Genomic DNA, 25,712 nt, shown 5'->3' with positions numbered 1-25,712 from the left:
CTCCGGAGTGCCAGTCATCTGCTCTGTCTCCCAGACACAGGGTGGAATCAGCCATTGGATGGAACCTGTGCACCACACCAGTTAGGCCTGAACAAGTCCTCACCAAATACAACATTTTTGCTGAGATGGTTGTTAACTCATTTCTTTGTCCTTTTCTTAGTTTTCTGAAGACATCTTTGTTCTGTTTACAGATTCACAGCCGGGCTAAGACACGACTATATCGCTGTGGGTGATAGCACTGCATAAATGTGGATTGGGAGTGGGCTATCGGGAGAAATCACAGGACCTCAGAGAGAAATAGAGTGTGGATTCTCTCGGAAACATTTGTTTCCTTTGTGACACCGGATTCCAGATGGCAAGTAATGAAGTATCACCATCATTGCTGTTGCCCTTGAGAAGCAGGCTGCTGGATTCTCAGAAACATCTATCTCTTCAGTCCCCTGGTTTGTGGGACCCTGTGATCCCTGCCCCCGTGTCCTCTTTCCAATGCTCTTGATTAGCCAAGAAAATTGTGCATTTCTTTTCCCAGGAGAAACCCATCAGGCTGTCTCTTCCTCTCACCTCCCTGCTCCTGTCTCATCTACCTGAGGAACCCTGGTCACTCCATCACCTGTCAGGGAAGTCCGGGCAGTTCTAACAAATGCGTCTGGAAGAAAAGCAATTTGTCTGGGAACGCCCATTTCTTTGCGTCTAAGAAGAGACATCATTTTTCTGCCAAAGCAGGGCCTTAGGGGGACAGTAGGAGCCCGTGTTCAGAGGAGGGGTAGCATCTTTGATCAGGGTGTGTGTGACACTATTCGTTACTGAACCTGACAGGGCTCCAATTAAAGTTGGGTTGGGGAAAAGAGGGCTCGCAGGTTGCCTAAACCAGAGCACCAATCTATCAACACCTACACAGAGAGGAAAGAAGCTGTTCTCATAGTCAGAGAAGTGACCCCTGAGAGATGTCGAGGAAGTTTCATAATTTGCTGATTAAATGTGACCAGACTATCTGTGTACTCTCTTCTCTAGATCTCCTTCTGTGAAAAGACTTTAAAGGTTTGTCGGAGGTACGATTTCCATAGCATGATGGATTAGAGTATTATATTGTGTGGCCATGCTATTGTTAATTATCATCATTAGTGCATACTAGTTTTATTGCTTTATCAAATGATGATGGAGACGGTAATAATAATAACACCCGTGGTTGCTTTCAACGAAGTGACCCACAGGCTTAGCTGTTCCTTGATCCCATATTCTGACCCAGATTGGTCCCTCTTCATTGCTGAGGTGGCAGGTGGACGGGGACAGCTCTTTTCTCTGCTGCTAACATTTCTATGTAGGTGACCTCAGGGTAATGTCAAAGGCAGCCTCGGAGGGAAAAAGAAGTTACAAAAGAGAAAGGCACCTGGTTGTTGGCATCTACCTGTGCCAGACCCATTGTACACAGTTTGTCATCTGATGCCCAGGTAAGCTGTAGGCAAATGACGAGGCCAACAACAGCAGCCCGTCTCTGGCTTTAGGAGAAGCAGTGAGTGTCACAGGAGCCACACAGCATCTGGAGAGAGGTCTAGAGAGTGGTTTTGACAGCTAAATGAGATAATGCACACACATCACTTTGCCCAGTGCCTGGCACACAGTAAGTGTTTAATAAACGGCAACTGAAGTTATTACTAACTGTGGCCTTGAGTAAGGCACCCGGTTCACTGGGCGTTAGTTTCCCCATCTGGACAGTGGCGATGGTGATCCCTGCTGTGAGGTTGCCTGGGTCTGCAAAGGAGCACACGTTCTGGAGTGTGGTGGGCACTCCGGCAGTGGGAGCAATGGCAATTATTACCGAGGAGGAAAGGGAATCGCACAGACTTTCTTAGCAGTAGCCTCCTGAGTGTTTCTGCAGGAACCTCTTCCTTGGGGATGGGAGAGAAGAGGTTGGAAGCAAGAACAGTTGGCTCATGGTTTTAGAGAGTCAGCGTTGGCAGGGATACCAGAAATCATCTGGAGTCTAGACCAAGCCCTACGTGTGCCCAATTCACTTCTTGATGGATGCTTTGGTTCTTTTTTTTCTCCTCTAATTCACTTCTAAATGAGAACCTGGAAAAGTTCCTTCTTAGGTTTTAAACCTTTAATCTGGAAACACATGTTCTTTCCCGCAAGTCCAGCTGACGTTGTGAGAGTGGAGAGAAATTTCCTGCTTTCTTGCTCAACCTTTCTTCATGAGGCCTCTGGCCCCGTTCAGATGACTCTGATAACCGGGCTAGAAAGACTTTGTGCAGAAAGGAGAGAACAGGGGTCAAGGGACAGCCAGCAATTCTCGTGCACCCAGGTATTTTCCGGCTCACCACTCCCCAGGAGTAGGCAGTGTCCCCATTTCTAAAGCAGATGAAAGTGGCACCAACAAGGATGACAGACCTAAGAAGCTCTGTGAGGGGACCAGGCCATCCCTCCCTGCCCTGAGGACTTAGTGGGAGGGGGTCAAAGCTGAGTCCTAAGAGAACACACACGAGCCCTTGTGTGGCTCCTCGGCCCAGCTCATGGGCAGGTGGGACCGGGTTCCCCCGGGGATGGGCTGCATTCTCAGCAGATGCCCGGGAGCATGAGACACGCTGAATCTCTCATGGGCCTGGATCTATTCTCCGTAGAGGATCTTCCCAGAGACATGAGACACCCTTCATTTAAGAAGAAGGGTGCCATCTCCGTTTTCCCAGACAGGGCTAATATGCAGGGAGGGCGGAGCAGGGCCAGGGACTAGGGATTTAGGGGACCTAGCAATGTGAGGAGGGACACCAAGTGCACAGAGCCAGTGCCTGGCACCTGCAGAACTTCCAAGCCGCTGTGCACGAAGTCTGCTTTGTCCCGGGCGAGGTCTCTTCCCGCTGTCTCATGCAGTCCTGCCTTACTCACTTCTAGCACCCATTCCAGTGCTTCAATACCCCTTGTTCAGAAAGAGTACTTTTTCACGGGACCCTGTTTAATTTCCTCAAGGGCACTTACCACAATTTGTAGTTAAATGTATCCATGTACTTGTTTTCTAAGGCACAGCCTGCCTGTACGTTTTGAAGCACAATCTTTTGGAAGGGGGTTATCCTGGTAGAGATGAGGATTGCTCTTGGGAATATACCTTCAGATGCAAAAGAATGCTCTTTGTGGAAGGTCCATCTGGAGAAAGGGTGAATAGGAGGCAGGACCGTTGGGTCTTTTACTAGGTGTGCACCAAGGGGCTTCAGAATCTGAAAGATGGGTGCTCATTTGCACTAAGAACCAACCTAGCCTTGTTAGGTTGGAGATCTGGCTAATAGTGTTGGCAGTAGTAATAATCCGGGCAAATTTACTGAGCATTTACTACGTGCACCGGCTCTACTAAGCACTTTACATACACAATCTTCCCAAGTAGAAACTATTATTATTTCCATTTACAGATGATGAATCTAAGATCTAAATGGGCTATGATGCAGACAAGAGAGGGAGGTCAGCAGGCACAGGGCGAGGCCGCTCACAGGTAGAGGTGATAGCCTGGGGTCTCTGCCACCTGCTAGCTGTGCCGAGGGCTGAGGGCTCAATACAGTGGCCCACCTGTAACTTCGGGCAACCTGTTTGGGAAGGTCTAGGTTAAGTATGTTTCCAAAGTCACACAGATTGTAAGTAGCAGAGCAGGGCTTGAAGTGAGGGAGATCCATTCCAGGGACTAAGTGCATCTGGCGCCTGGCTGCTACATGGGGTTGGAAAGTGCCTGTGGAAAGTTGAGACATTGTGTCTTTCTTTACAGATCTTTCCCCTCCCTGGGTTCTTTTGTTGTCCTCACACAGGCAATCTAATCTGAACTGTTCCTTTTGCAGAGGAAGAAACTGAAGTCAAGAGGTCAGCGTCCCGAGCTGCTGAGAAACAGAGCTGGAACTAGGACTCGGATGTACCGACTTCTGTCCTGGGCCCTGTGGTCTCTTGCAGTGCTCATGACTATTTCATGCGGGCTTGTCTTGTTTCTTCGCATGGATGTTGAGCCCTTTGTCTCCTGGTTTCTTTCCTGTGTTCTGCAGCACAGCGGCTGTGCTGAGCCCAGAGCAGGTGACCAGTCCCTCCCATGGCCATGCTAGCTGCCCTTGCTCTGCACTGTCTACTCTACCAGGTGCTGTACAAGATGTAAAACAAGCCCGGTCCTCCTCGGTTTGCTGGAGGAAGCTCATTTCAGAATCAGCAATTTGAGAGCCTTGTAAATTTGTATTAAAATGCGCTCACCTTCTCTGAACTGGTAACTGACATCCTTCCTACAGGACTGTCAATCCAGCTCTGTATAGAAGAGTTACATGAACTTCACAACACCCTTCTCACTGCTGACAGGTGACAGAAAGGTGCTGAGCTTAGAAAGCATTTTCATGACCTGGGTTACAGAAGTTATGATCTAGAAAAGTGCTCAACTGATCAATAGAACAGAGTGAGCTGCAGGCTCTTTTGAAACCTCAGTAAGGGTGAGAGTGTCCTTGATTCATTTGATTCTCTTTGGTGAGTTTTTAAATTTGGGGGATGTGTCTGCATGAAGCAGGTTAGGGGTAATAGCCTTTGGAGCCAGGCAGAATCAAATTTAGATTCAGCCTTCGCCACTGACTGCCTTATGGGCCTGGATAAGTCACCATACCTCTCTGGGCCTCAGTTTTATCATCTGCAGAATAAGTATACAATATCACTTATTTTGTAGGATTCATTGGGAGGATTTTGCAGCTGTGTGCAGCTAAAGCCAGGCACATGAAGTCCTCAGTGCTTTAGCTGTTATGATTAGCCATAAAATGGGGACACTAATAGTGTCTCTTCCTCCCAGTAGGAAGGTTGAGAGCATTAAATGAGGTAATATATGCACAGTGCCTGGGGCACAGTATTTGATTAATAGCAATAAAAACAATAGTAATAATAATTACTAACATTTATCACGTGCTTCCTAAGCTATGGCTTAGAGACTTCACAAACATCGGGGAAGCTGCTATCATTATTAAGAGTTCGACATAGAGCTGTGTGTTTGGACAATATTTTGGAGAGCTAGTTTTCCAGAAGCTTGAAGACTGGCACGTATCTGTTCATCTTTGCCTTTCCTTTCTACCCTTTCAGTGTTTCTACCTCTCCCCTCACCAGGGTGGCTGAGAGCAGTGCTCAGGTATGTTTGGGCAAATGCATAGATGCAAGCTTGTGAAATGAATGAGTGATCCTAGATCACTGAGAACGACCAGCAGTGCAAAAGGACCCACCCTCCTGTGTCCACCTCTCTAGTTTGGCTTCAGTTTGACGACGGGAAAACGGTTTGTTCTGAAAAACAAGACAAGGGAACTGAGCAGACTATCTATATAGACTCTGAATCTTTAGAAATCTTCCTTGGTCATGAAAATCCAGCCTGAGATGAATATTGGAGTGAGGATATTCTGCTGAAGACTGGTGAAGGCCCAGCCCAGAGAGTGGGGAGCTTTGCCTGTGGGGAAGGCATCTGCTTGACAGAACTCTGTGCCCCTTACCGCCTTCCCAAGGATTCTGTTCCCACACTCTCATGTGATGATGGATTAGAAGATGCCAAAGAGTGAATGAGGATGGCAGGAAATACAAATGATAAATGCTAGCGCTAAACCATAAACTAAGAATGCCAAGAAAAGGCTACTCAGCATGTTGGCCTGTATTGCCTTAAATTTTTTTTTCAATGTTTATTTGTTTTTGAGAGAGAGAGAGAGAGAGGAGAATGAGTGGGGGAGGGGCAGAGAGAGGGAGACACAGAATCTGAAGCAGGCTCCAGGCTCTGAGCTGCCAGCACAGAGCCCATGGGGCTCGAACTCACAAACTGTGAGATCATGACCTGAGTCAAAGTCAGACTGAAGTCAGACCGACTGAGCCACTCAGACGCCCCCAGTATTGCCTTTCAGATGGTTGGCTTCAAAGATCTCAGAGGCACTTGCTGAAATGGAAGACTGTGAGTTCTGGAGTCCTGTAGGCTGAGGTTGGAGTTCTGGCCCTGCCACTAAATATCTGCCTGCCTCTCAGGAAGTGACTTTAACTTCTGACCATCTGGCTCCTCCAGCTGAGGGAGGAGATAAAGTCACTCTTCGCCCCACTGTGTCCGTGGGGCTGTGCGGGAGCCCCGCCTAAAGTGTTCTGCACACACGTGTTCATTCACTGCCCCTGGTGGCATTCTGTGGAGGTCCCCTTTCCTTGGGTTTTCTGTTTCTACTTTCACTTTCTGTCACCAGAACTGTGCTGTAAATCCGTTATTCTAATGACATTATTTCAAAAACACTCTCATGTGTTACGTCTTTTCTCAGCCACAGAGAGCATTTATCCCTCTCCCCCCGTCCTCCCTTGTCCACCCATGCCCGCATCCTCTCCGTCTGAAGCTTCCTTCTGATCTCCACTCATGGTCTCTTGCCTGTTTTGTACAACTGCATGGCCAGTTTCTTCACCCTTGCTCTCTCTCCACCATATTAATACATTACAGATCTGGTCACGTTGCTCAACTTCTCTGCCGAACAAGTGATCTCCAACCTTCTTGCTTGGCCCCCAAGTCTCTCCCTTAAGAACCCACTTTGTTTAATGAATTATCTTGATGGGCCATTTTGGTTAGGGGACAATAGTCTTTGGAGTATGGTGGGGATGAACTTGTAGAGAGATAGAGAGATAGTATACTGCTCTGGATAAGATATGGACAAGGGTTTTAGGGCTTGACAGGGAACAGCAAGGGAAAAGAAGGTGAGATTGAAGGAGAAAGGCTGCCCATTAATGGTGCTGGAGGCTGGACCCAAGGAAAAGAGAGAGTCTGTGGACTTGTTTAAAGGCAGGGAGAATTGGAGTCCTACGTTCAATTAGAAGTTTGTGGTCTGCTGGGATGGACTGTATTATAGCTCCCGTCTCTGGCCCAAACTTTCTTTCTTTCTTTTTTTTTTCAATATATGAAATTTATTGTCAAATTGGTTTCCATAAAACACCCAGTGCTCATCCCAAAAGGTGTCTGGCCCAAACTTTCTATAAAGCCCACTGCATATTCAATTTTGTCTTGCGGATATTTGGGGAGAGGAGGGATTGGAGTTCATCTGGTTGCATGATGAGGTAAAGAAAATGGGCAGAAGCTAATGAAATGCAGAATGGAGGCGAAGACTCCATGGGAGCAGAGATTCAGAGTCGGCAGAACTAGGAAAAAGTAAGCCTTGCAACTCCCTAGGTTTATTGAGGGGTACTCTAGAGTTTCCGGTTGTACGTTACTGGGAATTAGAACCAATTTTATTTAAATATTTCAGAACAACTTGACCTCAGCAAGATGGAGGGCTTCGAGGTTATGCATCCACTATAGATGTGGCAGTGACAGCCAGTTTTCCTGTTCTTCCCCATCGACACAGCCCCTGTGATACTGGGGTTGGCAATATACCCTGTCTGAAGACTATACTTCCCAGCCTTCCTTGTTGTGGCCAAGTGTCCAAGTTTCAGCCAATTGTAAGTTATAGAGAAGGATTTCTGAAGAAGTTTCTTAAAAGGGGACTGAGGGGCACCTGGGTGGCTCAGTTGGTTAAGCGTCCGGCTTCAGCTCAGGTCATGATCCCACGGTTAGAGGGTTTGAGCCCTGCATTGGGCTCTGTGCTGACAGCTCGCAGCCTGGATCCCGCTTCGGATTCTGTGTCCCCCTCTCTCTTAGCCCCTCCCCTGCTTACACACACACACTCTCTCTCAAAAATAAACCAACATTAAAAAAACTTAAAAAAGGAGGGGGACAGAAATATGGGAAATGACCTGCCTCAACTGTCTGTTCTCCTTCCTGACTTCTGGAGCTCAAATGTACCAACTGGAGCTCCAGCAGCCATCTTGGGGCTTGAAGTCATCTTGAGGATGGAAGGCAAGCATCCTCATCGTTAGAACCAAAGATGAAGGGGCCTGAGTCCCCATGACTGCAGAGCCACAATACCAGCCTCCCTCCGGATTCTTTCTACACAGGAAAGAAGTGAAATTGTCTCTCATTTTTAGTTTTGTTTTGTATGTGATGGAATCTGACCCTAATCCGCTACCGCCGTAGCCGATTAGCAGCAAGGTGATTAAGATTTGGCCCTGGAGTCAGGGTGCTTTCACTCTATTCCTTGCTCTGTCACCTCTTAATCAGGTGCCTTAAGCAAGTTACCAAACTTTTCACAAGGCTCTGTTTTCTCCATCTGTAGTATGAGGATAATGACACCACTTATCACGTAGAGTTGATGTGAAGGTTAAGTAAAATAATGTGTTAAGCACTTAGAACTCTTTTGGTATATAGTAAGTGCTCAATAAATAGTAGCTACTGCTGCTGCTATTATTTCTTTTCTTTTTTTAAAATACTTTTTTATGTTTATTTATTTTTGAGAGAGAGAGACAGGGGACCATGAGCAGAGGAGGAGCAAAGAGAGAGGGAGACAGAATCCGAAGCAGGCTCCAGGCTCTGAGCTGTCTGCACAGAGCCTGATGAGGGGCTCAAACTCATGAACCGTGAGATCATGACCTGATCTGAAGCCGGGTGCTTAACTGACCGAGCCATCCAGGTGCCCCTTCTGCTTTATTTCTATTATTACTACTATCATTGCCATAGTTACCTATCAGATTAGGTGTTCATCTGCATCAATAAACAATGGGTCCTTTAGAGTAGAAACAATCTCTTATTTGTTTTTGGTACTGCCCCAGAACTGGTAGATGGTGGGTATACAATACATCTGTACTGAACCACGTCTTATTAGATTTTTGTCAACTATTTCTTAGGAGTAGATGATAGAAATTACTGGTTTCATGCATCAGACTGGGGACTGATGTGATGTATGCACACTGTCACTTAATCCCTACCAAAACCATTTGAGCTACGGGCCTTAAGGGTTATTGTAGGATCCACATGAGCTTAGGAGTCATTCAGACCTGCATTCTATTTAAGGTTCAATTTTAATAATATTAAGAGAGAACTGGAAATAAACTTAGGAAAAAAAGCCAAAGCAGGCATCCTCACTCAAGTTCATAGGAGGCTCTTAGAACTTTGAATGGCCCAGTGTCACTGGCATGGTGGCTTTGCTTTGTGTTTCCTCCTAAGTCAACTGAATTAGAGAACCTCTGTAAGCCATCCTGCTTCTGTCCCTCAGTGTCTCAATAACGTTATAGGTGGGAATCATAAAGGAACACGATTTCTCCTATCTGGTTGATTCGATCTGGTGTATTCAAAGGGTGTTTTAGGTCTGGTCTGGGCATGGGGCCTGCTGAACTATTAAAGGGTAGATAATACTCTATGGACAAAGGGTAAAGGTTACAGCACAAGCTGCTTCCTCTGATAACTTTCCATCCACCTGTGATAGGGCTGTGGGTGGTTACGGTGTTGGGGCATGACTGGCAGGAGCACCTGGGGAGGTTATTGTAACTTTGGGTCTTGTCAAATTGTAGAGGAAGTGGCTTTCTCCCTTAGTCAGATTTGTTTCAGGTTATAGGCTGGTTTGCATGGCATGGGTGATGATGCCATAGGGCCATGAAAATCACTTAAGAATCTGCTATCTGCTGGCCAAATAACTTGTATCTGTTTTTTAAAATTTTCTTAATGTTTATTTATTTTTGAAAGCATGAGCATGTGTGTGTGAGAGAGAGAGAGGAAGGAACAGAGGAGAGGGAGACACAGAATCCGAAGCAGGCTCCAGGCTCTGAGCTGTCAGCACAGAGCCCGACACAGGGCTCGAACTCATGAACCGCGAGTTCATGTCCTAAGCTGAAGCCACCCAGGCGCCCCAGCTTATATCTTAACATCTATATTCTATTTTCGTAGGTCATAGCTGCAGCAAAAGTTAAGTTTTGGTCCCTATGACAGAGTAATTCTTAACTCTGGCTCCACATTCAAATCCTCTGAGGCTTATAAAAAAAAAAATACGATTCCCCAGGTTCTGCCCCAGTCCAACTGAATGAGAATCCCTGGGGGTGGAACCTGGGCATTTTTAAAAAGAAATCAACAAATTAAAAGAAAACTAAAAGATGAGCCATAAACTGGGAGAAAATATTCACAAAATCACATATCTGATAAAGGACTTGTATCTAGAATATATTAGAAAAATTTAAAAGTTAGTACTAAGAAAATGAAGAACCCAATTAAAGAATGGGCAAGTGATTTGAACACTTCACCAGAGAAGATAGACGGCAAACAAGCACACACAAACATGTTCGAAATATTAGCAGTTAGGGAAGTGCAAATGAAAACCACATTGAAATACCCTCCTTCACCTTTTAAAATGGCAAACAAACGAAGCAGCAACACAAAGCAACACCTGACAATTCTGAGGGCTGGCCAGGAACGGAGCAACTGGAAATCAAAGGCATGGCTGGTGGGAATGAAAAAGAATACAATCACTTTGGAAAAGAGTTTAGCGGTTTATTTTGAAGTTAAACCTACACCTAAGACACAATCCAGCACTTCCATCCCTAGGTATTTACTCAAGAGAACTGACAACCTGTGTTCACACGAAAACCTGTACACAAATGTTTATAATGGCTTTGTTTATAACGGCCCCAGACCGGAAACCACCAAATTCCACGTTCAACTAGTAAATGGATAAATAAACTGTAGTATGTCCATACAATGGGATACTACTCAAAAATAAAATGGAACGACCCACTGATACATAACAATATGAATAAGCCTTCAATGTATCATACTAAGGGACAGAAAACAAACTCAAAATGTTACATACTGAGTGTTTCCGTTTATATGACATCTTGGAAAAGGCAAAAGCATAGGGACAGAAAACAGATTAGTGGTTGCCAGGGGTTAGGGGTGGACGTGAGGAGCGTTGCAAAGAGGTAACATGAAGGAATTATTTGGGGGTGATGGGATGCTTCTGTATCTTGATTATATGGAGGTTACACAATGATATGCGTTGGTCAGACTCACAGAGTTGTATATCTAAAAGGGTAGATTTTACTGCATGTAATTATAACCTTTCTCTGCCAAACCACGATTTGAAAAAATAAGCTCCCCAGGTGATTTAAATTCATAGTCCGTGCTGAAAACTATTTTGCCGGTATAACAAATTTGAACCTAGGTTCTGTTATTGAAATTTCAGCTTTCTCGTATGTGAAAGTAATAAAACCCACCTTGAAGGGGTATGCTGCCTCTTAAATGTGTTAACGTGTGGCAAACTCTGAACACAGGGCTTGGCACACGATGATAAGAAGGAGGTGTCGAGGGCCGTGTACCAGGCCCTGTGGCTGGTGCTCACTGGCGTCACGAATCTTCACAGGAACTCTGCGAAGGCGGTGGCATGATGGCCGTTTTCAAAGCGGAGAAACTGAGGCTCAGAGAAGTGATGGAACTTGCTCAAGGTCTCACGGCCAGTTAGCGGCGGAGCCAGGTCTAACACTGATCGCTGTACCACTTCCAAAATCTCAGCTTCAAATATCCCGCTCTTTGGCTACATGTCTATCCTTCTCACGCACTTTCTCAGTGTTTGCAATGGTGTCCTCAGAGTTGAGCCAGGTTTTGGTTAAGGTCAGAAGGAGGAAGGAGCAGGTGTTAAAAAGTCTGAAGGTGGAGGGGAGCTTGATTATCGTGAGGCAGAAAGTGGTGGCAAGTTTGGTCAAGGGAGATGCGACACCAGGATGACGACACAGGAGTGGAAAGAAGGCAGCAGGGGGGGGACTTCCTTTAGTTTAGTGACAAAGGATCACAGAATGAGACGCCTGGTTGAAGACTTCTGTTATAAAAATGCTAATTTTGACACAAGTTATTTGGGCCTGGGCTCTAGCTGGGGCCTGTAGGAGAATTCTGGCTGGCCTCAGTCACAGAGTATAGAGAAGTGTTGTGGATGCAGCCACATGTTGGGGGGGGGGGTCTCTCCTTGGGGGAGAGACAGAGTTTTCTTTTGGTGCCTGGTGCAGTGGTGAAGGTACCAGTTACTGGGCAGTTCCAGGGCTTTCAGTGGACCGGGCCGGTGGTGAAACAACCAACCAAAACAAACAAACTCTACCTGGAGCCTTTGCCAATTTTTGTGGTGTAAATACTACTGCTGTAGCCAATTCCAAGTTAACAACATAACCTTGAGGAGATGCAAAGGTGGGGAGAGGTGTGCACAATTAAGGATCTTGGCAGCCGGGGCAAGCTAGCTCCAGCACAGTGCTGGCCGGGTCTCCTCCACAGGAGCAGCAGAAAAGTCTGGGTTATATAGCATCATGGGCACCTTGGCAGGGAGGCAGTTTCCCAGAATGCAACTGAACCTTGTGCTGGTTTCTAAATGTAATGTAGCACTGTGAAGGATAAGATGTGGGTGATTTGCTTGCAGGAATCATTGTGGTTTGGGGATGCGGTCATAAAAGGACGGATCAAGAGGAGAAAGGGCAGTATGCATTAACTAGGCGGGACTCAGTCACCTGCCCTGTGCCTTCGATGGGAGCCCTGTTTATATGTCTGCCTTTTATCCCACTATCACTATTTTGGTCTGTATGCAAACACTTCTAGGTCTCTAGATTTATGGTGAATAGGAATCTGGCACCTTCCTCCAAATAATTTCTTTGCCAAATAAGTTTGAAAATGAACACAATGAGGTTAATAGCATTTGAGGTATCCACAAAATTCATCCGTGGGAATGATTTATTTTCATCTCCAAGAAAAAAAGTTCTCTTTTCTGAAGGAAATTATTAGGCTACTCATGCATATTAGAGAATAACTTCAGGAAAAGGGATAGTTGTAACACCAACAGGAAAGTAAGCCATGATGGGAGATAAATAAAATCAGTCTGGAAACATTTCTGCCATTAAGTTACAAAGATGTCAAATATAAACTAGCGCACTTTCTGGTTGTGTGTTCCTGGTCCATGCACACCCCGTGGATGGGGGCTGTTCAGTCTGGATATACAATATGAATGTAGAACTTTTCTTATGATGGTGTGCATTTGTACACAGAAATCCTGATATACCCCTTCTGAAGCTTTGGAAGAGACCATGCATTCCCTGCCAGGATGTGAGTTGACCCACCTGATTCACCACCAAAACCCCAGCAAAGCCTCGGGCTTGCACAATATTATGATCAGGAAGCAGGAAGTGTTGTTTCCTTCTGTTTCAAGTTACCTGTTTACCCATTCCTGGGAAGATACTGTGGACCATAGCTCAAGAGACAAGGAGCGAAGAGGGAAAGGAAAATAGAAGAGCCATTTCACAAATTATCAATGCGTAAGTCGTGGCACCTTATTTAAAAAAAAAATGAGTTCTATGATTCTTTCTCAAGGAAAGAGATAATGCTCGTTGAACCACCTCTGTAGAATACAATCTGTTGAAGTGCTTGTGGCAGATGGTGCGTTGTGATTCTCACGATGGCTTTACATTTCCTAGCTTGCTTTCCTCCTGCTTGGGTGTCACAATGCCAGTTTTTGGCTCATCAAGTCCCAATCACATCAGATTTAGTGACTTGTCATTTTGCTACTCTGCCTATCCTTTATGTATTATTTATAATCCTAGCTATATCCACATCTCCACCAAGGGATTGACCTATCCTCCATTGAAAGGGAGAGTTATAATAAAAACGGAGCCATTAGGACATGACAGGGAAAGAGAAATTGGGAGGAAGCTGGGCACCAGAATAATTAGTTGTATAGAAAAACCAAAGAAAAAGGAAGCTATGTAATTGAGCCTTGAACTCCCTGGCAGTCAAGGCAAAAAAGGAGCCCGATGACCTCTTTGGTGACACTTCTTACATCTCACCATTCAATATTCTAGAAGAGCGGGATGAGCGGTAACAGACTGGCAAGTGCACTTTCCATAGGCCTTTCACTGTACTGAGGCACTTACCTGATAATATGGACGCAACAGCTGCAATGATGAAGGACACGATGACCCCAGGTCCTGCCATTTCCTTGGCCACCAGACCAGACACCACGTACATCCCTGTGCCCACGCAGCTGCCAACGCCAAGTGAGATGAGGTCCATGGTGGTGAGCACCTTGGCTAGCTTGGTGCCATGGGTTGTGGTGGCCCCAGTTCCCTCCAGCATGGACTCCACTGGTTTGGTGCGCAGGATCCTGGAGTGCATGGCATACCAGGCCGCCCCCCACTGCACCCGCCGGGGGTCCAGGGAGGCAAGGAAGCCACTCATCCTGTGTGAGAGGGGTTACGGTGAAGGTCAACTGAAGGAAGCGAGCGATGGAAGCCTTAGTGGATGCTTCTGGAACTCATCTAGTGAATGGGGATCTTCTTTTTAGGAAAGGTCCAGAGGGACCCAAAGCAATCTTCTCCTGGGCATGAATGTCTGCAGGAAAAACACAAGAAGGAAGAAGATGAGACCAAGCAGGAACAAATTTTCATTTGGAGGTCAGTATACTGAACTGGTCGAACTGGTTTATCTTGTGTTCTCATAATGCAGAAGGGGTGCATTTCCCCCTTTGTGTCTCCTCCAGTCCTAAATAACAATCTGTTATTTGCACTGTGTCCCCAAGTCATTCTGAAGAAGATGGTCTGAGTCAGGGCTCTGCTACTTATTGTTGTAGGACCTTGGATAAGTTATCTCATTTCTCTGTGCTTCAGTTTCACCTGTATCATGGGGATAATAGAGCCTCCTGCTTAGTGTTGATGTGAAGATTAGATTAGCATCTAAACAGAGCATAAGATAATACCTGCCACATGGAAAATGCCCGCTTGTCCAAATTCTTAAGTGCTTCCTACCTGACTCTGCCAAGGCGTGGTCTGTGATTTGGGGCATATTCTTTGGGGACACAATATCCTCTTTTTTTAAAATCTAAAGATGTAAAATTAGATTTTTGACTCTTAAGAGAGACAGTCCCATCCATGGAGTCCTTTTGGAACTTTGTTCTCAAACGAAATGAGAAGGTTTTGAGCAATTTTTTTGCTCTCAGAGATTGAGAAAGCGGGAGGTGTTCCTTGCATTTGGTGGGTGAGCCCCAGAGATGCTAACTGGGTGGGATGGTGTCATCCAATTTTCAGTGATCTCACAGACATTCCTGTAGGTGAAAATTCTGGTTATGATGATCTAAACCTAAAACCTAGTTTTAAAAAATGTTTTATTTATTTTTTGAGAGTGCAAGCGGGGGAGGGGCAGAGAGCAGGGGACCGATGATTGAAGCAGACTCTGCACTGACCTCAGCGTGAGCGCGATGTGGGGCCAGAACTCAAGAAGCGGGCGATGGTGACCTGAGCTGAAGTCAGACGCTCAACTGACTGAGGCATCCAGGTGCCCCAAACTTAATTCTCTTTTATATATATAAACATATGGGGGTTTTCAGGGATGGTTTTAAAATACAAGTACGTTGACTTTTCCAGGAATGCAACTATAGAGTAAATTGAAGGATGATCGTAAATTCTTTAGTTTGGAACCAAAAAGGAGTTCTTCACTGCTTCTGAAACTCAAGGCCACCTTCCAGCACCACCCATGGTACTGCATCTCACATGCACACCTACCATTTGGAATTGGCACACGGACAGGGATTCTTAATATAGTGAGAGCATCTGACAGCCCCATGTGTGCTTGCTGGAGTGTTTACATACTGAAATATGTTACATATAGGCAAGTTTTTCATGCATTTTGCTTCAGGATATTAAAGAGAGGTATAATAAATCTTCAATACAGAAAAGAGGCGCTGGGCCTGATAGAACCGGGAACTACTATATTAGACCGTTTCCAAAGTTTTGACAAAGTGGAGAATATCAAGATGATAAGAAACTACGAAGCCAGGAGCTTTTTACAATTCTATAAAGAACTTCTAGAGTACATCTGAACATTGCTTCCAAGAACTGTGCTGACAAGCCTAGGACATTTACATTTACAAGAAGTATCAGCCCATGTAATCTACCAATATGATTAATTAATACTGCTTAGCACTTAATGTAACACTCGTCTGCTTCTAAAGGCTTTGCAAACACAACCTTAATTAGAAGAATCGGGGGAAATGTGGCAGTTTGGTTCACAGGGGTTGGAAGATGATAGATCTAATGGTTTAATTTCCAGCTAGATTTGACAATGTTGCTTCATGCTGTGTTTTAATTCTTGACCATATCTTAAATATCACTATAGTTGGAGAGTGCCATTGTATATGGCAGAGTCATTTCAGAGCCTGAAGTGTCAGCGGTTTTTTTTTTTTTTAAAGATTTCCAGATTCGTGAGAAAACATGTCACATATATCCCAGCAAGACTGCAAGGACAATTGCTTCACTTGAGCTCTTGTGGGAACTTAACGTACATATCTATTTAATTTCAACTCAGCATGGACCAAGCATCTGTTATGTGCCGTGCATGGTCTTAGGCTTGGGGATGCAAAGACATGGTTCCTGCTCCCATGGACCTTTAAGTCTAGCATGGGAGAAGGTGAACACCCAAATCACAATGCAAGGAATAAGGTTTGTTTTTGCTTCTTATCTGAAAAGCCTTTTATTATTTTTCTTATTATTCTCTTGCAGAAAAATTGGACAACATAAACAATAATGTTCAGTGAAGAAAGAATATAATACAACATACAGGATGACAAATAAAACCAGGTCATTCCAGGGAGGGAAGAGGAATAGATATGCTGTGTGCTGAATTGTGTTCCCCCAAATTTGTATGTTGAAGTCTTAACCCCCAGTGTCTCAGACTGTGCCCTTACTTGGAAATAGTTGTTATAGATGTGGTCAGTTAAGATGAGGTCATCTGGAATAGGGTGGGCACTTAATCTACTATGACTGGTGTCCTTGTAGGAAGAGGAAATTTGGACACAGAGAGAATGAAGAGTGAAGATGAAAGCAGAGGTCAGAGCGATGCATCTAAAAAAAGCGAAGGAACACCAAGGATTTGCTGGCAAACCACAAGAAGCCGGGAGAAAGCCACGGAATGTGCATCTTCCTCAAGGAAGGAACCAACCTTGCTGCACCTTTATCGCAGACTTCCAGCCTCCAGAACTGGGAGTCAATATGTTTCTCTATTTAAGACACCTAGTTTGGGGGTGCCTGGGTGGCTCAGTTGGTTAAGCATCCCACTGTGGCTCAGGTCATGATCTTGTGATTTGTGAGTTCGAGCCCCGTGTTGGGCTCTGTGGTGACAGTGTGAAGCCTGGAGCCTGTGTCAGATTCCGTTTCTCTCTTTCTCTCTCTCTCTTTCTGCCCCTCCCCTGCTCATGTTCCGTCTGTCTGTCTCTCTCTCTCTCAAAAATAAATAAACAATAGACACCTCATTTGTGGTGCTTTGTTATATAGCAGCTCAGCAAACTAACACGGGTCATGAAGGATATGAAACGGGCTGCCAAAGGGGTGACAGAGGGTCTGTGTAGCCATGACATTGGTTCCTGGTTCCTGAGTGACGATGGGGAACCAGTCGGGCCAGGTGTCAGCGCTCCCAGGGGGAGAGCAGTTGTGGCTCATTCCTGGGACTAAGTCTGGGACTGGGTGGGGAGGATTCCAGTGCCCTGTTAGACCGTGTGCCAGCTAATTTAATCCTCACAACAAATCCGCCTTTGGAGAGGAGGTCGGGAGAGGTCCAGTAACTTCTCCAGGGTGGAGGAGCCCATGGCACTGCACTTGGTCCTGCGGTGCTTGCTTGCAGAGTTCACGTCCTTACTCCCCATCCTCCTGCCTGAGGTGGGCAGGATCAGCCTTCACAGGGCTTGCAAGCCAAAAGAGGGCTGGGGTTTGCGGCGAGCACAGTGAGAAGCCACCAGAGGGTTTTATTCAGGTGAGTGATATGATGATATTTATGTTTTTATTTTTTTAATGGTTTATTTATTTTCGAGAGAGAGACAGCGTGTGAGCAGGGGAGGGGGCAGAGAGAGAGGGGGACACAGACTCCAAAGCAAGCTCCAGGCTCTGAGCTGTCAGCACAGAGCCCCACGTGGGGCTCGAACTCATGAACTGCCAGATCGTGACCTGAGCTGAAGTGGGACGCTTAACCGACTGAGCCACCCAGGAACCCCTATACTTATGTTTTTAAAAGCTCATTATAGCTGCTGTGCAGCTAACTGAACAATCACATCCTGATGATAAGTTAGCTCCAGGATGGAGTAGAAAGGTGCGAGAGGTGTGGCCCTGCTGCTGAGGAGACAGACAAGCAAACAGAGAACCATCACCAGTGCAGTTCCACAGCAGCCTGTGTCAGGACCTGTGCACGAGGACAGGGGACACGGAGGTGTGGGGACAAACTGTCAGGAAGGCCAGGGAGAGCCTCCTAGGTCACTTGTGTTAGAAATGAGGAGAGTGGCCCCATGGCAGGGAAGGCCAGTGGTAAATGCAGGTGGCCTTAATGTCGGCTTTTTGAGGGAGGGTAAAAGGGTTTTCTGATCTCCTGATGCCTTTGCAGTGGTTCTCCATCTTGGCTGCGTGCTGGAATTGTCCAGGGTTCTCCCAGAAACACTGCTGCCTGGCTTCCACCCCAGAAATTCCAGTTTAATCGGTCTGAGGTGTGGCCTAGGTGTAAGGATTCTTTAAGGCTCCCCAGGTCGTCCTAGCAAGGCACAGTCGGGTCCACTGCCCTATGGCACCAGGGAAGACTAAAGCTTTAGGTGTGGAAAACCAGATAGTTCCTGTGATGATTAAGTTTGTGTCAGCTTGACTGGGCAAAGGGATGCCCAGATAGCTGGTGAAACATGATTTCTGGCTGGGTCCGTGAGGGTGTTCCTGGAAGAGATTAGCATCTGAATCTGTAGACTGAGTGAAGAAGATCCTCTCCCCTGGTGTGGGTGGGCATCTTCTGATCCGTTGAGGGCCGGAATAGAACAGAGAGGCCGAGGAAGGGCAAATTCACAGTCTTTGCTGGAACTGACCTCCATCTTCTGTTCTTGGACATTGGTGCTCCTGGTTCTTGAGTTTCTGGACGCAGACAGGGCTCTCTACCACTGGCCCCTCCACCTTGATTCTCAGGCCTTCAGACTCAGACTGAATCATACCACCGGCCGTCCTGGGTCTCCAGCTTGAAGATAGCAGGTTCTGGGGCTTCTTGGCCTCCGTAACATGGGACCCAATTCCCATCATAAATCCCCTCGTATGTATCTGTATATGCCCTCTTGGTTCTGTCTCTCTGGAGGACCATGAAATACATTGTCATTTCCCACATGGGGCCACAAGTCTGACAGGTACTTTCTATTTCTCTTTTTGGGCAGGAAGCTGGGCTTTTTGGCATCTGCCTTCTGCAAGCAGTGACTACGGATGCTGTGCGGTCTAGAGACACCCTCTGGGACACTAGTTCTGATCAGCCTTCCTCAGAAGCTGTCACAAGGACACAGAGAAATAGCCAGGCTTGTTAGGGAGGCGAGGGCTTTTATTTGATAGATAATTAGAAGTGTGGTGAAAACATAGAGAACCAACTGGAACAAAGGTTGAGGGTGGTGAGCATTCCTTCCTGGCTCTATTCCCTCTGCGTAATTCCTCTGAGTGTTTGCTTTGTTGATGCAAACAGGAACTTGGGGGCATTTTCTTTCTTGGTTGGAAATTTACTGGAGAGAACAAAATGTACGAGAAAACATGCTTCGAAGTGACTATTGACAATATCCATATTCATTACCCTTAGATTATGTTAATCAAAGATAGTTTTGGAAGCTCATTGCTGTTGTCTTTCCAAGATGAGCAATAAATGTGTGTTGTGCTTTCTCTAGCACTTTAATTCAAGTTTCTCAAAATACTTCACAGCTATAACTAAGAAAGGCTTACAGGGCCTCTGGGAGGAGAGAGTCCTCATTGTGGTGTTTGCCAGGGTGGTTGAGGGTTCAGTGGACTCCAAGAATAATGATGGTAAAAGCAGGCTTGTGTCAGGGTGAAAACAATCGTGGCTCAGAAGTTCACTGAAGAGGTAGGATTATCGAATTAGGTTGGAGCTTGCCTTCGGAGGTGAGGAGAGGAAGGAAATGAAGACTAACAAAACAGCAAACGGCCAAAAATCATTCTAGCTTGACTTTGCGAAAACACCGAGGGATTACAACAATCCCTCCCTCGCGTCCCCTAGAAACAGTTGTCCAGCCTTTGCCCGAACATCTGGAGCAGTGGGAAACATGGGCTGATCGAAGCGGCCCCTTCATAGAGTTGGACAGTTATGACTGCTACAGAATTCTTCTAATCAATGTCCCCTGGCAAAATGAGGTTTCGGTTAGAGTAAAAGGTGCCTGGTTTGATGAATCCTACCTGGTGACTTCAGGATCTCGAGGGGCCTTCTGAGGCCCTCCCCTGTCCCATATCGTGGGGTCCTGCACTACCCCTCCTCCTCGCCAGTCTGCTGTTTCTCCTCCTCTGGGATGAGCCTCTGGTGCCTGGTTAAGAACATAATTCAGGGGGCACCCGGGTGGCTCAGTAAGTTGAGCATCTGACTTTTGATTTTGGCTTAGGTCATGATCTCAGGGTTATGGGATTGAGCCCTGCATGGGGCTTTGAGCTGAGCATGGAGGCTGCTTAAGATTCTTTCACTCTCTCTCTCTCTCTCTCTCTCTGCTCCTCTCCTCTGCTCACATGCTCTCTCTCTTAAAAATAAAATAAAATAAAATAAAATAAAATAAAATAAAATAGAACATAATTCAGTAGTAGAGTTCTCTGGGTTCAAATTCTGGCTCTGCCCTTACTAGCTAAGTGACCTTGAATGAAGCCTTTCTGTGCTTCAGTTTTGCCATCTATAAAATGGGATCATAACGGTACCTAGCTCACAGGGTTGTGGTGAGGGGCAAAGGAGTTAATATGTGTGAAGCTTTTAGCACAGTGCCTGGCACACTGTGGGTGCCATGGGAGCACTGGCTCGCATCACCCTGCTCCCTGACCAGGTCTGAGTGTCCCCTACTGCTGACATCCCCTCTCACTGCCTCCACCTCCCTAGGCAGTTCTCAGAAGACCCTTGGCCTGCTGCCCAGTCCTCACCCAGGGGCTTTTCTCTGCTGAAACTTCCTTGGGTATCTTCTGGCTGCACACCGTGCCCTGATATTTTTCCTCCAAGGGATTTGTTCTTCTCTTTCTCGTGCTTGCAGAGAATGGCTTCCTCCTTTCTTATGTTTCATTATCGAAATGGGCTTCTTAGCAGATTTGCTTGGGGCTCTGGGTGTTACTCATTCTTTTACGCCCTTGACTTTTCTCCCCAAGATGTACATACGCTGTGAGGGGCCTAGGACATGGTGGGTTCATTTACAGTCATCACCGTATCCCTGAAAACATGCTCCACTTCTGACCTCTATGCCTGTTGCTCACTGCGGCTCGCTCAGCCAGTCTCTGGTGGCGGATTTTCTGCTGAGGTACTTGCTTCTGTTGCTCTTCTATTCTTCCCACGCTTGCCGGATACGGCTCTGTGTTTGCACCCTGACTGTGGATGGGCTTGCCTGCCAGTCACTGTAACTTGATTCTGGGTGGCAAGATACAGACGTGTCTGAGTCCCAGGGTCTGCCCCATTCTAAAAGAACATCCTAGTGAATGGAATTGAGATCTGTGTCCTGGTAATTTTCTCCTGTTATCCTCAGTTTTGCTCCCTGTATCTATGCAGATTAGGGTTAATCTCCTTACAGGAACAGGCTTCATGTTTTTGAAGGCAACTAACATAACTCTTGGAGTTTTATCTTCCCCAGACCGAACATCCTCAATTTCTTCAGTGAGCAGTACTGTCTCACATAGTACAGCTTCTAGATCAATCACATTTTGATTTATACTTCTTGGGCAGGCTGCAGTTTATCATTGTTGACATTTTGGGACCATGACAAGGCAGTAAGGAAGATGTTTTTGATCAGTCTAGCTTTGCGTGTGTGTGTGTGTGTGTGTGTGTGTGTGTGTATGCACATGGGTGTCCTAAATCATGCAATACTGGTGCCTGACAAATTGACTCAGAGGTACCCTTGAGTTCAAAACTAGGATTCCTGACTTTGAGACTGCTGATTTTCCCAGTTATATATTTTCTAAATGTTTGATTGATGGAACCCACTTTAAGTATTTTTGATCACTTCCCATATTACTTAACAACGTGCTACCCCATTTACATTACATGCAGACACTCAGGCACAGCTGGCTTTGTTTTGCTTGGAATGCTTTTAAAGGAGAGTTTGGATCTCTGACAATTGAGTAGCTAAGCAAAAGAGGTTGTTCCAATTCAGCTTGTTGTTTCTTTTTCTGTTTCTAAAATGTTATTGAGTGCATTAATCAGCTTTTGCTGCAGTAACAAACAATATCAAATTTCAATATGTTACAACAATGACGTTTATCTCTTGCTATGACTCTACTCCAGGCTGCACATTGGCTTCAAGTTTTCTCCCCAGGGTGGACTGTGAGTCCCCACAGGTCTTCTCATTCTGAGAGTCAGGCTAAGGAACAATCCCTACCTGACATGTGCTGTTCTCTTGTGGCACAGGCCAAGAACAGGCAACTGGTGGAAACATGCAATGCCCCTTCTGCTTCTGGTTGGGACTGGAATTCAACAGGTTTCCATGGATTAAGGTGAAGCAAATGGCCAAGCTCAAAGTTAGAGGGGTGGGATGTATATTTCTTTCATTGAAGACAGGTAAGTATGCATGAGGTTGCATACTTCTCTTATGAAGGAGGATATGAAAAGCTGTGACAATCACATAACTTATCTTACGGAACCTCTTCTATGTACTAGGCAAAACAATTGTATTATGATTTGTATTTTGAGGCTGCTTTTCTGGAATGGGCAGAAGTCTGGGCAACTGATATATAAACTTAAAGAGACTCTGATACTCATTCCTGTACTTGCACGATTAATGCTGTAGAGGTATGAATATTCATTTCCTTTGAATACCAGTATGAATCCAAAATTCATCTGCTTCTGACACCAAGCACAACAAAACAATGAGAAGTCATTCTAACCTTATTTGCTAGAAATAAACAAATACATATATGAGTGGATATACACACATACGTATGTATGTTAAAATATATATATGTATACATATATATATATATATATTTAACCTTATGAGAATATTTGATCTTTGCCTGGTCTGGGACAATATTTCTGTTTAAAAACATTTCCCATTCTGCTTCCCTATTTGTCAACCCTTCAGGGGTTGAGAATATTATCTGTGTATGTATTTGGCAGCAACTGTTGTGAAAATAGTCTCAAGGGAATGCCTGGCATCTACTAAGCAGGAGAATTGAGGAGAAGCTTGTTCAGAGATCTGATTATTCAGCACTGAGATACCACGTTTCTCCTCCAACAACCCAGTCAGGGAGGATATCACAGCCTGATGTCACCCTTCTACTCTTTCTTCTAGGAAAGAGTAGGTCCAGGGTCTCAGGTCTCTGTGCAGTGTCTTGTGTTATTCATTGTGCATATGGCAACATGAGCAAAACCAGAGGAAATGAAAAACTCTGTACTAACCAGATTTTCTTGGGGGAACACTTCTTTCAGAAGGGAAAAATTACACAAGAAAATTAGTTCATTTTCCCATGCCAATAGAAAAGATTTAAGAAATTGCATTAAATTAATCATTGCTAAAAGTATTTAATGAGTTTCTACTATGTGCTGAACTCAACGGTAGCTGTTGTGGCCATAAATTACTACAAGACACAGAATATCAGGAACTGGGGTCCCAGGATCCATCTTTAAAGTCAGCAGCATGGCGTCTTCTCTCCTCTCTGTCCTCCAGACTCCCTCCCTGTGATAGCATCAGCCCATTGATTTAATCCAGGATTAATATCCCCATCTCAAGACCCTTAATTTAATCACCCACAAGTTTCCCCTTTATCATGTAAAGGAACTTAGTGACAGGTTTTAGAGATTAGGTTTTGGGCATCTTTGGAGGAGTTATTCTTCAGCCTGAATGCCTTTTCATACTCTTTAAGGACATATCTCTTCATAGTCCCACACTCTATAGCAAACTTCCACCTCTCTCTTTTTCTGGAAATACTTGGCTCAGCTTTTCTTCATACCCTCTCTCCAAAGTTCGGTCCCTAATTACAACGAAAACTTAACCCAAACTACATTTGCCCATTGTTCTGAAAGAATACCCTTAGCAGAGTAATTCATTCAGCTACTTTCAGATAGATGGATCCCGGGCCTGAGCACTGGAATGACTTATCCAAGGCCACACCTCAAGGTAATGGGATAATATGGGTCTCCTTTCCTCCACCCTGGGGCCCTCCCTACTGCTCCATATTTAAGAAAGTGAACGGAGCTGCCTCGATTTTCTTTGAATGATATCACTCTCATGTCAGGCTTGGGATGATCCCCAAAGGAAAAAAAGGCATTTGTGGTAATGTCCTATGTGGTAATGTTCCTTTAAAATATATTTTTCTTGGTTGTGGGGGAGAGGGAAAAATGGGCGATGGGCATTAAGGAGGGCACTTCTTGGGATGAGCACTGGGCATTGTATGTAAGTGATGAATCATGGGAATCTCCCCCTGAAACCAAGAATGCACGGTATATGCTATATGTTAGCTAACTTGAAAATAAATATTAAGAAAATAAAAACAAAAAATTGAAAAAAATAATAAAAAATAATAATAAAATAAAATGGAAAAAAACAGGAATGAATACTAGGGATAAGTAGGGAAAATATATAATTGTAATTCATAGTGAGCACTAGTGGTTGTTCATATTATTTCAGCTGACATTATCTAAAATATGAGAACCAGTGCCCTCCCTAAATTATTGTGTTGACTGGGTTGATGGGTTTCAATATGTTCTGTAAATGTACTTAACAACCTACAATGAACTTAGATATGGCCCAAAAGAAAAGCTCTTTCTTAGGAGCTAAGGGAATGGACAAAGGTGTTTAATGTATCTCAAAACTCTTCCTGGTGACTTGGCCTCAGTGGGCATTTCGTCATGCCTGTTTGGAGAAGCATGGCTCTTGTAGGACTCTTCCAAATGCTGTTATTCACATGATTAACCAGCTGGCATCCCCAGCGTTACTGAGGAAAATCCTTCAGTAGGTACATCCCTACAGCTACTCTCCCCGGAGAGGCTAAACACAAATCAATAATTGGATAACTGACTTCGTGCCCTTGGGTGTGGAGCTAATATATGAAACAGTTTTGTTTTTCTATTCACTGTGTCTTAACTGATACCCAGGACTCTTTTTTGTACTGTGGATTCAGTTATCCTGAAGCCATTCACCTGTCTCTTTGAGATTCCTTCCTCTCCCCCAAAGGAAATTTCTACTACTCTAAAGAGTCTGGATTTTAAGTCAGGTAATTTCAAGTGGACTCTTCAAGTTTTGATAATGGCCATTTACATGCAATACAGCTATAAACAGACAAGTGGACAGAATCTTCATTTTAATTGATGTAGGTCACTTTACATGCTCTGTGAACTTCTAGCTCTTAACAAAGACTGACTCCTCACACCCAGCTCCACTCTTCTCTTAGTACGGCTCTCAATACACACCATCTGCTTTAATGGGTTCAGAGCACGTAGTAAATGTCGGGCACCATGTGTGCAAGATGCAGGGACAGAAGGAGGAAGAAGATGGCCCCGTTCCTCCAGGAGCTCCCGATTTGGCCAGAAAGATAAGCCTGCCAATGAAGTGACCATCTATCGTAACAGTATGTCTCCCCACTGATCATAGTGATTTTACTTCTTAGCCTTTCTATTTGCTGCTTTTCTGGCCTTTCCCCTGCAGCCATCCACCTTTTCATGTTCTTTTGAAACTCACCTCATACTCCATCTGCCATTAAATGTGTGTTAACCACTTGGGCCTCCCCTTCTCTGATTTCCTACGGACCCCCCAAGTCAGCATGTATTTTTCAATTGCCTTGCACAGATTGTTACACACTTGAGGGCTAGAGTATCCTTAAAACCCTCCATTTTTTTTTGGAAAGGAAATGAAATACAAACTCCTTACACTGGTCTACAGAGCCTTATG

General features: G+C 45.1%; 1 protein-coding gene across 3 annotated transcripts in view; it reads right to left on the bottom strand.

Moving 5' to 3' along the window:
• The window catches only part of SLC7A14 (solute carrier family 7 member 14), a 111,542-nt gene that overhangs the window by 39,647 nt on the left and 46,183 nt on the right, over positions 1-25,712 (bottom strand). For all 3 annotated transcript variants that reach the window (XM_045037281.1, XM_045037282.1, XM_006936269.5), the window contains one exon: positions 13,747-14,203. In XM_045037281.1, coding sequence (XP_044893216.1) covers positions 13,747-14,050 — 304 coding nt within the window. In that variant the 5' untranslated portion in view covers positions 14,051-14,203. The remainder of the gene's footprint in view (positions 1-13,746; positions 14,204-25,712) is intronic.

This window comes from Felis catus, chromosome C2 (genome assembly GCF_018350175.1).
Source record: "Felis catus isolate Fca126 chromosome C2, F.catus_Fca126_mat1.0, whole genome shotgun sequence".
In the NCBI taxonomy this organism is placed as follows: Eukaryota; Metazoa; Chordata; class Mammalia; order Carnivora; family Felidae; genus Felis; species Felis catus.
This window is presented reverse-complemented; position numbering and strand designations above follow the sequence as displayed.